The sequence below is a fragment of the Coffea arabica genome, chromosome 5e, assembly GCF_036785885.1.
Source record: "Coffea arabica cultivar ET-39 chromosome 5e, Coffea Arabica ET-39 HiFi, whole genome shotgun sequence".
Taxonomy (NCBI): domain Eukaryota; kingdom Viridiplantae; phylum Streptophyta; class Magnoliopsida; order Gentianales; family Rubiaceae; genus Coffea; species Coffea arabica.
Window position 1 is genome coordinate 53,008,985 of NC_092318.1, and position 12,700 is coordinate 53,021,684.

At 38.3% G+C, this 12,700-nt stretch overlaps 1 protein-coding gene and 1 long non-coding RNA gene across 5 annotated transcripts; one reads left to right on the forward strand and one right to left on the reverse strand.

Moving 5' to 3' along the window:
- Nucleotides 1–2,442: 2,442 nt before the first annotated feature.
- On the forward strand, nucleotides 2,443–11,272 carry LOC113688053 (uncharacterized). Of its 4 annotated transcripts, none has more exons than XM_072049320.1 (14): nucleotides 2,443–2,894; nucleotides 3,053–3,126; nucleotides 3,552–3,743; nucleotides 4,501–4,598; nucleotides 5,048–5,241; nucleotides 5,368–5,549; nucleotides 6,660–6,755; nucleotides 7,093–7,157; nucleotides 8,887–8,935; nucleotides 9,107–9,263; nucleotides 9,619–9,703; nucleotides 9,782–9,851; nucleotides 9,987–10,127; nucleotides 10,878–11,272. In XM_072049320.1, the coding sequence occupies exons 1-14, from the start codon at nucleotides 2,786–2,788 to the stop codon at nucleotides 11,166–11,168; spliced, it is 1,803 nt and encodes a 600-aa protein (XP_071905421.1). In that variant the 5' UTR covers nucleotides 2,443–2,785; the 3' UTR covers nucleotides 11,169–11,272. The 4 variants fall into 4 exon arrangements, with proteins under 4 accessions (XP_071905421.1, XP_071905422.1, XP_027061458.1 ...); XM_027205657.2 differs by having other exon boundaries at nucleotides 2,445–2,894; nucleotides 6,660–7,004; XM_027205658.2 differs by having other exon boundaries at nucleotides 2,446–2,894; nucleotides 3,056–3,126; nucleotides 6,660–7,004.
- A 20-nt stretch (nucleotides 11,273–11,292) lies between these two features.
- Nucleotides 11,293–12,303, reverse strand: LOC113688079 (uncharacterized). Its single transcript, XR_011814602.1, has 2 exons — nucleotides 11,945–12,303; nucleotides 11,293–11,676 (listed from the first exon to the last, which is right to left on the reverse strand). It is a non-coding gene; the product is annotated as an uncharacterized lncRNA (long non-coding RNA).
- Between the last annotated feature and the right edge of the window lie 397 nt (nucleotides 12,304–12,700).

A 12,700-nucleotide genomic window follows, 5' to 3' on the forward strand; every position in this document is an offset into this window, starting at 1 on the left:
TTTCGATTTTTTACCATGACTCGGATCGAACACTTGGCTGGTTCCCGATTCGACCGGCCGATCCGGTCCGAGTTTCAAAACAGAGGAAAAGACTTGTTTATTAACTTTGAAATCGGGGCATAGGAATGGTCAGTGATGTGTGCTCCTTAGTGGGCCTATTGTTGTGAAAACCAAACTGGATCCATCGACATTTTTTATTAGCTGAGGTATTGTATTTTTTAATTTTAGAATGCCAGACAATAATGACTTAAATCATTTTTTTTTAAGTACAATTGACAGGGTTATTTGGTATTTAGTATTTACAGTTACCTGTGGAAGTCGAAATAAAAACATGGGTGGTGAATTTAATTCCTTTTATTTCACTACATTATTCGGCGGGCATGGGATGGACCGCTTCCTAACAGCAATCAATCAAATAAGGACCATGTTTTTTAATGTGGTACAGGCAGGGTAGGATGGAGGGTCGCCAAATTAAATCCATTTTTAGATGCAATTTGCTGTGTAAAAGGAACAGAACTCCAAATCCACTTCCTTATTGGAAGAAGAAGTCCTAAAGGACCAGGACTCGGTCGTGGTCATGGACCCTATATAAAGAACATGACCTACATCGTTTTCACTTCAGCACAGAGAGAGAAACACTAGTCTAGAATTGAACATGGCGGAGGTAATAAAAAGCAGACCAATCCACTGTTGTACACCCCCTCCGAGCCTATACCCCTGGCTTGTTTTCTTTCATGGCAAAAATATGGAAAACCAAACCTTTTATTGCCAGTCTCAGCCCAGTACTAAAACTGTTAGATCAATTCCTGAGTTGCAGAACATAAGATCTTGGCTGTCAGCCCACGACTGGTTAGTTTTGTCAGAAAAAACTTAGTTTCATCTTTGGAATCCAAAATCTTTGGAATCAATTTATCTCCCTCCTTTGAACCTGCAACCTAGACAACGTTTGGAAGGTATCCTATTACCATCGTTTCCTGCAAATCCCGAAGCATTCTCTTGTTATTTTTGGCTAATCCTTAGAGCATTACGTTCTGTTACATAAAAGACCAAAGGTGGACTATAAGAAGCTGCAGCAAAGAAGAGATCAAGATTATAAGCGGGACCGACCATGGTTGGCATCATTTTTGTTTGCCAATTGTCTGCAATGGTAGAATATATGCTACTACCTATTGCAGACATCGTCTGGCAGAGATTGAGATTGTCAAACAAAGGCTTGTTATAAGATCTCTTCACTGTCAGCTACCTCTTTTCAATCCGTATGCGATCACGTAAAAATGTACTTGGTGGAATCCGATGGGGATCTCTTTGTGATAAATTTTGAGATACACTCCAGGGAAGCAATGAATATTGATGTTTTCAAATTGGACTTCCCAACTAAGATATGGAACAGAGTGGACAGCTACCCAAATAGAGCTTTTTTCTTGAGCAATTGTGAAGCAATTTCATGCCAAATTATGACAATTGATATAGAACGAATAGGAAATCGGGTTTACTTCACATGTTACCAAGACAAGTCCCTGTACTCCTACCACATTGAAGACAAAACTATCTCAACGTCTTCACCTTGTCCAGATCTGTCGACACCCTAGAGCACACCAAATTGGGTGTTGCCTAACCCTGAGGGGACCGAGTACCATCATCATCTAGGTGGAGATCAAAAAGAGGATGGAAAGGAGGATATACAAGTCGGAGCAAAAGGACATTGTGAAACTCAGGAGAAACTTAAGGAAGCAAATTGAACAAGTTTGAACGGAAGGATCAGAAAATGGATCAGACAATGGATGAGGAAGAGGAAGGAAGCTCAGACAAATTAGACAATGGATGAGGAAGGAATAGGAGTGCGAGTTGAACCACACTTGAAGAGAAGGAAATGGGTGTTGTGCGGATAGCCTGGCAGGCCACTTGATGTTGTTAAGAAGTGCTTAAATGATGATCTAAGGGGAGTTGCGTTCCACGTTTAGTCGCTGTGTAAATGGCTTGATGGCCTCCATTGCACCAAAAAAAAAGAAAAAAAGAAAGTTTGAATGATCTTGGTGGTGATTAAGTATTGGCTAAACTCAATCACAAGTGAACAAGTGATAACTGTGCATGGCTGTAAATCTTTTTTAAATTCAAAAAATTTTGACCTTAACTTTTAAGTTCTTTATTTTCTCTTTTAAATCGAGATTCGCCTTAGTTCAAAAAAAAAAAATCTATCCGAGATCCAAAAAGGGAGTTTTACTTCCATAAAATTATTTTTCAGTGATTAACTAGAAACTTGTCAACTATAAATATGTTAACTAAGTTTAATATGTACTTTAGTCCCAAGATGTAAAATATTGTATGTTGCAATGCAATAACTCCAAACACTAACGAACTGCTGCCAAAGCCCAAAGGCAAAAATAACCCAAATAAATCGTACTAAAACTATACATTAGCATTGTGACAAGTAATAATGCAAATTCAAATATTTTTTTTTGAGGGAACAAATTCAAATATTCAATCTTCTTTGGCCATTTCAACATCTCAATCGAAAGAAAAAAAGTCAATTCCTCCTTCCGCCACTGCCTGATTTTTTCCCTGGACTTGGAGCCACTGAGGGAGAGGTCAAACTTAAACGTCGAAGGCCGCAATCCGTAGTCCAAAATCCAAATCCGTACTCCATAGCTGTCCTGTGAGCTCCCTCGGCTCTGTTTCTCATTCCCTCCTTGATTTTCCCCGCTTGAAAATTAGTTCGACCATGCCTTCACAATTTACAGCCTATCATCATTTCTCAGCATAACCTACGCACTCCCGGCGCACCAAAATGGAGGCCTCTTTCGTGTCCAAAGCTAGGACTGCCTTTCATTCAGCTGCTGCTAAAGCGGAAAAAGTCTTTGCGGACATCAAAAAATCTGATTCGGTTGCCGATCGAGGTACATAAATTAGTTAATTCCCCAATCCAACTATTTTGTGTATTTTATTTTTCTGTCATGAATTGCAGTTTACTATTTTTAGACTCCATAACTCGCGGCCTTTTCACTATTTTTTAATCAATTATTTTCTGGTCAAAACACGATCGCGAAACTTGAAGCAGCGGAAGATTCTGATAGACAATCGCCGATTGCTTCGACGCCGGATTCTGTGAGTAGCAAGGACGAATCAAAGGTATTGCATTTCTGCTTTTATTGGTTTACTCAATTTGTTTCGCATTATAATTGATTTTGAAATTTATTGAAACTATCTTAATCTGTTACACTCCCCTGGTTTGGGTGGTTTTGAGATTAAGAAAATGGGAAAATTCAGGTTCTGTTTGATTGCTGATGGGAATAAGAGAAGATTAAAGAAACCATAACCCAAGTTTGAGATTCAAAATTCGCCTTTGATCGAACTGAAAGGGCAGTCAACTTGGCCATGGCATGTCAAATTTGCCTAAGTTCCATTTGATTGTTCTGTCCTTAGGTCCCAATTAATGTGGTAAATGTGGGTAATCTTAGAATTATTTGGCTTTGGTCGTTTTGTGTTGTAATGAAAGAACCGTCAACTCAACCAGGCATTTTGCATTTTCTGAATCTGTTACTGGAATGATACAGAACAGCAGTGATGCAAGGAATTCAAGGAGGAGACCGGCTCCGATAAAGACAAAGCACGACTGGCAGGAGAGGTTTAGAAACTTAAGGATAGGAAGAAGAGGTGCTGAGGAAACTGAGAAAGCTGAAAATCCAACAATGGCCTATGCACTTTTTGATGAGAATATATGCTTTGCAAGTGAGAGAGAAGTGAAGGTATGTAAACTTTGTCACTTGTCTGCTTGATGTTGAAGATTTTGAAGTTTTTAGGTTTTGACTGAACAAACATTGACGTCCGTAGCTGGGAATGTCAGAAAGTTCATTGGCTACGTTACCTGGACTCTTCACTTTCCCTGCTGTACCCACGTCGGACTGTTCATTTTGCACTAGAGTAGCCATATTGGCGGGACCCATTCCCGAGTCCAGCTATCATAGCTTGTGGCTCTGACATGCAATTTGGAGAGCTTGTCATTCATTCACTTGGTTGACTTGTAGATGCTAAAAGAATCTTAATATTCTTAAATTGCTGCTCAACATCTGAATTTGTCTCCTCATGATCAACAGTTCAAAAGAATTGAAGGCTTAGATGTTAGTCTTCTATAAGCTAAAAGCTCTATAAGTGTAGGCCAGTGCCACTGCTACATGTTGAAAACATAACAAGCTACGCAATGTGTTTATACTTTCACCAATGGCATTGTATTGTAACTTTAGCGTCAGACAGGATGGAGATTTTAATTATTCTATTGCCTTAGGAGACCCCTAAGATGGGTGGACTGCAATGAATCAATTGAGTAAACTTGGTAATAAATAATGTCAAGATGCAAATGACTACATTCTTGTTTTATTTGGAAAGATTGGATTATTACAGTATTTTTGGATAATTTGGAATTATCTGGGCCTTCCCTTAGCTGTTGCCAAAATACTGGAGTTTCGGCCATGACGAGGTTATTTATGTATCAGTCTGTATTTTCAGGACTCAAAGCTGGATTCACTGTCTGAAGATTCGAATATCTCAAATGAAAACATTATTCCTGCTACAGCTATTATGAGACAGCTTGCAGTAGCTGTTGAGTAAGATTTCACTTCACCACTTTTGGTGTACTTTCAGTTTTGAGTAGTTTGTTTCACTGGTTTTGAAGTTTGACTTTAGTACTACTGTACTAGGATTGCAAAACAAGTAAAACTCTACTTGTTATATCAGCACCTCTTATTCATACAGGTGCTTGGTCCATGTAATTTGATATAGCTACTGAGGTTAAGATGTAAATTCTTAATGTGCATAACAAACCATGGAATGTATTTTCTTATACACTTCAGTCCTCGACAGGACAAATACTGGACCGCCTGTTATCTTTGCTTCTTTGGCTTTTCCTCATTTTGTATGCGAAAAGGAGGATACTCTTCCAACTTCTTGATGCAAACTTGGCACACCTTGATTAAGTCAATAGACATACAAATGATAATGTTATTGGACCTAAAAGTGTTATAACATTTTAATTTCTTTGGCACTTCTTATCCAGGGCCGCGAAGAAATATAATTCATTGAAGGATCTCCAGGCTTCATCAAGAGACTCTTCACCAGTGAGAGAGAGGGCTGCGTTGGGCTTCTCAGCAATGAAGTCTTTAGTACTACGGGAAAAGGATGATAAGTTCATCAATGAGTTTGGGTCGGATGAGAAAGTAGTCTCTCTGATCAAGTCACTACTAGATGCAGGTAGATGAATGCTTTGCTGATTTATCAGTATGTCTTGCCTTAGCATTTTCCAGTCTTTGTATTCAGCTTTTGCATTGCTGTGTGATATTTTTTATTTCCATCATAATATTTGCATGATACTCACAGAAGGACATTTTCCTGGGAAGAATGGTGACCTTGGCCGAGGAGAATTTATCACTGTCTCGTCTCTGACTAGAGATATTCATGGTGCTCCAGCTGAAAGTTTTGTTGTTAAGCTCTCTGAAGCAATTGGAAGCTTGAAAACCCTGCGGAAAATGTCATCCTTTTGGTGTAGAGTTGTTGCTGAAGTAAGTGGACGGAATTGAACCTGAACTCAAGATATTTGGACTTGTTCTGTTGGGAAAACTTAAATCCTCTGTCTATTTCTTTTTTGGCTTTTCCTGCAACCAAGGACATGCTTGACATGTTGCTACAGCTCCTGTCGTAGTGACACCCTTCTCTAAATGCTACCACGCGAGAATGAGCAGAGCCCAAGCTTGACCTAATTTGTACATCCTGGCATGGATTATGTTATTGCCGACCTTTTAAGCCCTCCTTTGTTGTGTGCTAAACACTCTTTTCTTTGAAGTTGTGGCTCCTACCCGTCTGTGACTACTGTTTGCCTGAATAACATGAAATAATTCTGACATTATGTTTTGTATAATGACTTTTAGTACAAGTTGAGTTTTGTTACTTAGTTTCAAAGCTGTAGTTGATTGACATGAAAAAATTCTTCTCGCGTCACAGTTAAGATGGTCACTCTTCTACAGTCATTTTATGAGGCAATTCAACAACTCATTGACATTCCTCCTCCTCGAGGAACAAGGCGATGGAGTTAAACTATCTTTTAAAGGGTGTCAACCATGATTGGTTTTTACTGCTTAGTTTTTTTTTTTTTTTGTAAGCGGGAGGGTTCGAACCGGAGACCTCTCACATACACTCCCTTCCCCCGTACCGCCCAACCTATCCCTCCCCCCATACTGCTTAGTTGATTGTCTTAAAGCTTACATACATGACGACCTTTGCTCGATGTGGACTCCAAATATTCCCTGCTCTAGTAAAAAGCGTTGACCTTTTATTTTCTTGCATTTAAAATCAAGTTTGAGTTGTGGTTAGTTATGTTCCCCAGTTGATGGAGTTCCTTTTTTAAGCTTTTAGATCTGTTCAATCAAGTGATTATCAGTTATTGTTATCAAATACAAATTACCATGGTGATTTTGCACAGCATATTTCTTTTTGTGGTTCAGCAAGAAGTAATTTATGACCTTTTGACTTTATTTCTCAAATGCCTTTGTTTCTTGAGAAGTGATCCTTACTGCATTACCGAATGAAACCTCATTGACTTTTGGAAATTATTGATACAGTTCCTGAGTACATTTTCAATTAATTGAGCAATATATATTTCATTTGTTATGCAGCTTAGAAGAATTTGGTCTGAAGGGCAGTATATTCCTGGCATTCCACCAGATGACGTCCCAGACTTGAATTCATGTCTTTTGTATCAGCAGTTACAGGTCATCAACTGTTGTATTTCCAGAAAAAGACGTCGTGCTATTGCAACTGAATCATTAGATTCAGTCTTAAGACAAGCTAGTCCAACTGTCGACAAGTCTTCTGATTCTGAAAGCTTAAATGCTTTAAATTCTGTCTTATATGCAAGAACTAGCACTGAGGAACTTGTTCTTCGATTAGGGGCTGATAAAAAATTTGATAACTTGACAATGCTGGAAACTGGTGAACCTGTTTTTACACCTGTCACCCAGGTTCTGTTGATATCTGATGCTTAGAGTTTTCATTACTGTCTTCTAGAAACTCTAACCTTTTACTGAGTTTGTATGCATGCATATGTAGGAGGCACCTTTGCTAACGGAAGATCTTATCAAAGAAACAGAAGAGTTTGTGCTGCGAACTGGAAGGTTGGTCAACTAATTCAGCATTTTTTCCTGCTCTGTTTTTTCCCCTTGACCGCAAGATTGGTTTTGATTTCTGAATTACAATGTCTCTTTACTTAGATTTGTCTTAACCTAATCACATTTTTGCTGAAATTTTTGGTACGTTGTGGGGTTTTAGAAATGGGAGATATGGCTCTCTACGTAAAAATTGAAAGCACCAATAGGGTGACCTTATAGTAAAAGCATTGGAGAAATGCTTGTGATGGGTAGTATAACATTGTAAGAGCTGACGTATGATAAAAGTATAAGTTCTATGTGAGTAATTTGGTGAAGTCTTTCAATTGATCAATATTGTTATTTTTTATGCTAAATGTAGTCTACTGAAAGTGCTCAAATCTGTATACCTGATTGTGTATCTCTTTGCCAACCCAATTGTGCCGAATTATGAATGCTCGGTGAATCTTCCAGTTGTTTTTATTACTCCTAACTCTATGTGACCAATCTCTTAATGGCCGTGTTCCCTCGTTGAATTGTGAAGCCAATTGCCTTGTTCCAAAAACTATCCCGGAGAGGGAGTTAATTACTTGGACTATAATTATAATAAGAATATTTATTTTTTTGGAGCAAAGAAGAATATCTTGGGTTGAAAGAATGGTTTGACAAATCACATGAATTCTATGCTTTCTCAGCATCTTGAGATGGCTTAACAGACACAAGGTAGATTTCATCCAGTATCCTGAGAAATCAGGCTGGTGTTTACCCTATTCTTGGAACTGTAAGTAGGATTAAATATTATGTGTTGTGGACTATGGTGTGCAATGATTAGTTTGTGAAAATATCCTGGGTGAAAGACTACTGTTGGTTGAAGGACTGGAGAATAATGCAGGCATTGAGGGTAAGAAATTTTTAAATCCATTTAATGGGGTCATTGACAGGACATGTTCAAAATGGTATCTTTCCAAGGTCCCCGGTCCCCTTTTTGTAAGCCGAAAAGTGGAAGCAAAAAAAAGAAAAAAAGAAAAAAAAGGGTCATGCATGCTTAAGAATCTTATCTTTCTCTTGACACTGGAAATGAAGCAAAGATTAACAAGCATTTCAAAATATTAGAAATAATTGAACCTCCCATTCTTGAACCTTGTGAAAAGCTGCCGTGCAGGGGTAAGGAACCTTTCTCCTTTTGCTTCCACCTCTCTTTAGTTTGGTAGGGATTGCCCATTACTTCTAGTGTTACTTAACTATTTTTTCATCATTCACACATAGCAGGAGCGTGGTGTGCTTATAATTGAACTATTGGGGATTTATTTGAAGAATGTAAAGGCTTTTCTATTGTATGTCTCTCATATCTGACATCCCTAGATTTTGTCTCCCATTTTGTTTTGGTTCTTCAAGGAGATGATTAGTTTCCATGATATATGTATGCTTTATGGTTTGGAAACATTAAAGGGAACACTTTTTTTTTCCACATTAATTGGTATGGATACGTTAGGCTTTGGAAATTTGTAGTGGCAGAATAGTTTTTTCTGTGTACGGACTGCTATAATTGTGGCTATAACTTCAATATCACTTGAGTCATTATACTCTTCAACCTTTGTCCATGCTGTAGCTCTTTTGTGTTGTTTACTTGCATATTCTTTAGAAATTTGACAGATAGGTGAAAATTTGGAATTACTGTGATTCATATGCATCAACTATATCTTGAATTTTTGTAATTTAAGGCACAGTGTGACATGCTGCTTTGTCCTATTGTGTTCAGTGTTGGTGCTGGTTGTTCCCAACTTCTGTCTGACATGCAGGCTTTCAAGGTGACCCTCTGCAGTAAATAACTGTCTTTTCAAGATTCTTCTGGGGCCTTTTACTATAGCAGAAATTTGTGGATTTTTTTGTTTTATTTATTTATTTATTTTTGTTGAACGGCATTGTGAGAAATTTGTGGATTGTGATTTACACACCTAAGCTCCAATGTTTTCTGTTAGGCAGCAAATCCAGGTTGTATATTAGAAGATTTCGTAAGGTGGCATTCACCCCCCGATTGGATGGAAGGTGACATTAATGATGAAGCCGATGAAACATCTGATGGTGGTGATTTGTTGTCAACGAGAGGTCAACTTAGTAGGAGGATGCAAAAAGAAGGTTACTTCTTTTGTTACATTAGTTAACCTGGAACATTGTCATAACTAATTTGACATCAACTATTTTACCTGAAAGGAGCAAAGCCAAACATGAAAGAGAGAAAACAACTGGTTTTAATTCCAGCAGATTATTTGCCTCTTTTGTTCTCCTTCTGGCATCTCTTGTTTTGGAAATCAAATGTAATTTGCACAATTTTATGTTTCTTATGTGAAAAATATTAAAATAGATTAGTCAGTGGTTTGTTATTCTGGGTGTTCTTAGCATGATATTCATCTGTATTCACCAATTTATTGACTTTTGTGCTAATTATGGTGGAATTAGCTGACTGATAGAATGGCTGTTGATTTACGTCTAGGTAATTTATGGCGGGAACTGTGGGAAACTGCAAAACCAATACCTGCAATGAGACAGACTCCCCTCTTTGATGAGGATCTTGCTGTGTAAGTTGCAAGACATAAACAATTTTACTGTACAAAGACATTATTTTCTGATGATTTTCTGCTCCCATTGCTGGGTAGGGAAGGTATTCTTAATATCTTGGAGGACATCTCACCTTCCGAGCTTTTTGAACAGCTGTTTATTTCTCTTGTAAGTATTATGTACTTGGATTTGGAAATTGCCAAACCATATGGCTGGAATTAATATGTTCAGCTGTTCCAGTCAGCAATACTGTTAAGATTTCATGCTTGGTACAAACTGGCACTGATGATCTAAGTATGTCAGCTGGGTTCAGGGTTTGTAATCGCTGAGTCTACGCTCTCAACAAATTTAGATCTGTCAAAGCTATTTAATGAATGCAAGGACTATATTGTTGCCACTTGTCAAAGCGGCAACTGGCTTGAAAAAATTGATGATATATGCCAGGTATGTCATATTTAGCTGAACGAGGAACTGTGTGGTTATTGACTGATTTATATTTGCTAACAATCTGATATGGTATTCCTGAATTCTCTCTTGCCTGCTAAATACTTAGGGTTTCAGAATTGGGACTTCATTACTTCCTCCACTTGTTTACTGCTTTCAATACAGCAATATTCATTTCCCAGGGAGGCTGAACTTCTTCAACATGTCATCGAACTGACTCTTGTCCTGCAGCATGATAACCATTTTCCCTACACTTCGTGAAGTTAAAGAAAAAGAAACTTGAAAGGGAAAATAAAAATAGAAGCTTCTGTTGCTTTTTGTTCTGTTACATTGGCAGTATCAAAAATGGTATTGGCCATATTGGAATAATAGATGGAATTGATCTTCTTGTCAACAGCTTAAGATCAGCTGATTATAGTTTTTCTATTCTTGACTTTTTAAGCTAAAAGCTGCAATAAGGAGACGGATCGGCATGTTGACTATGCTTAACATGAATACAGTCAGACTTAGAGAGTGGATTATCCTTAGATTAGCATACATTATTCACAGGATTGCATATTCACCTACTAATATTCCTACTATGACTTTTTAAGCTAAAAGCTGCAATAAGGAGACGGATCTGCATGTTGACTATGCTTAACATGAATACAGTCAGACTTAGAGAGTGGATTATCCATAGATTAGCATACATTATTCACAGGATTGCATATTCACCTACTAATATTCCTACTCGTCAAATCTCCTTTGCAGGTGTATGAAACAGTTGAGGCAATGTTGCTAAATCCACATGAAGCTACAAAAAGTACAGTTCCACCCGAAGAAACAACACCTGCAGGTGAACTGAAAAACCAGTTCAAAAGGCTTAACTTCATCTTTGGTAGCAAAGATAGGCAGTCACAAAAAGACAAGAAGAATATGGAGGATAACCCAACCCGCCAACCATTCTCATCAATGTTCTCAAAGAAGCCTCCTAAGCCAAGTAATGGATCGTCAGCTGACAAAGCTGCTGGTTCTGTAGATAATGACTGGACAATTGTGTAAATTGTATATATTTGGGAATTGGCTAAAAGCAATGCCCAGATGCCATCTTTACTGATTTTTTCAAGGGATTAGAAATGGAAAACGTAGGAGTTGGATATGACAAATTTTTCGCAGAAAACAGACATTGCAAACATGCACTCCGATAGCATCTTTTGGGAGGAGCTCCGTTGATCAAGAGGACTAGCAAAGAGATTTTGTTCCACAAAGAAGGATAATACGCATACTAACAAGTTCCAATGTCTTAGATGCAAGAATATCAACTGCTGACGAAACAAGAATGGATAAATCTCTGAACATCCTCTGCTGTCATTGCATCGTGCCGTAAAAGCCGCTTCTTTTCTGGCCAGAACTTGACGTTCTTCTTCCTTGTCTGCTCCCTTACCGGTTGTCTGAAGAATTTTCTCTGTCTCGCTTCCTCTCGTCATTTGTTTTGTCAACTTCAAGATCTTTTAGAACCCACCATGGCACAACGAAATTTGCAATCCAGTACATCAAAAGCATCACTGCACTGTTAGCCACGTAAAAAAGGTTATGCCATGGAAGAAATGTTACTAACATATTTGCAGTTCGTTAACTGGCCTCCCCAGTGACAAACTGATACTGTCAATGTGGGTATCAAAAGATGTCTTTGCTTCAAGTCCTAAAATTGTTCAAGCATTAACTCGTAACTATTACCAATAGAGTATGATGGCTTGTATCAACCTGGAGAACTTTTATGAGATCAAGAGAAGGGTGAATTTCATCTCAAAATGGGAGTTAGTTAGGAAGAAATAGACCTTGTTTGAAACAGGACTGAGAAGTCTCCTGAATTGGGCGGCGGCGAAGTGGCGGCTAGAAAAAGAGGAGCGGAGGTAACTCTGGTCGGAAACCAAAATACTCTGTTCCGCTTATGCATACAGAGAAACCCACAAGTAGCAGGTTCATATTTACTGAATTTGGAGAGCCACAGCAGCTTAGTTGAGCTGATCGGGGGCTTCAAGTCATTGTACGGAAATATAGAAATGGAAGGGCACTGAGAGCCGATGCCATTCATCTTGCAAGCTTCAGGTTCATTCATATTGAACGAGTGAACGTAGATAAATTGAAGGGAGCAATAGATAATATGTTCCTTTCTATAGGAGGTGGACCACACTCACTGGGGTCCGGGGAGTTTGAGATACATTATTGTTAATTGGCCCAATCTAATTACTGTCACGAAATTTTGTGTCATGTGCAAATAATGCATTCTATGTGATACCAATTACCTTTTTACCAGAACTTTGTGCAGAACGTACACACCGGATATGCTGGTCTAATTTTTGTTAACCCATGTTTCTGCTAGTAAATTGTAAATACATGCTGCTCAATTAAACTCCAAAATGTATATTGCAGATTGGTTCAATATCTCTTGCAAAAACCTTTCAGAAGTCCAAGAATTTCACCATGCCAAATATTCCAAATAGATGGTCCTGTTGGTTAGTGGTATTGTAACCCTGGTTGGCTTGTGGCCCACTAGGATACACTCAAATAGCCAATTGGGGCCTAGCTTTTTG

Bases quoted from the DNA above. Each gene is read 5' to 3' on its own strand.
- LOC113688053 (XM_027205657.2), top strand. From the start codon at position 2,786: ATGGAGGCCTCTTTCGTGTCCAAAGCTAGGACTGCCTTTCATTCAGCT. The intron at 5,550-6,659 runs GTAAGTGGACGG...TTTGTTATGCAG, and splicing joins GGTGTAGAGTTGTTGCTGAA to CTTAGAAGAATTTGGTCTGA. The intron at 8,936-9,106 runs GTGACCCTCTGC...GTTTTCTGTTAG, and splicing joins CTGACATGCAGGCTTTCAAG to GCAGCAAATCCAGGTTGTAT.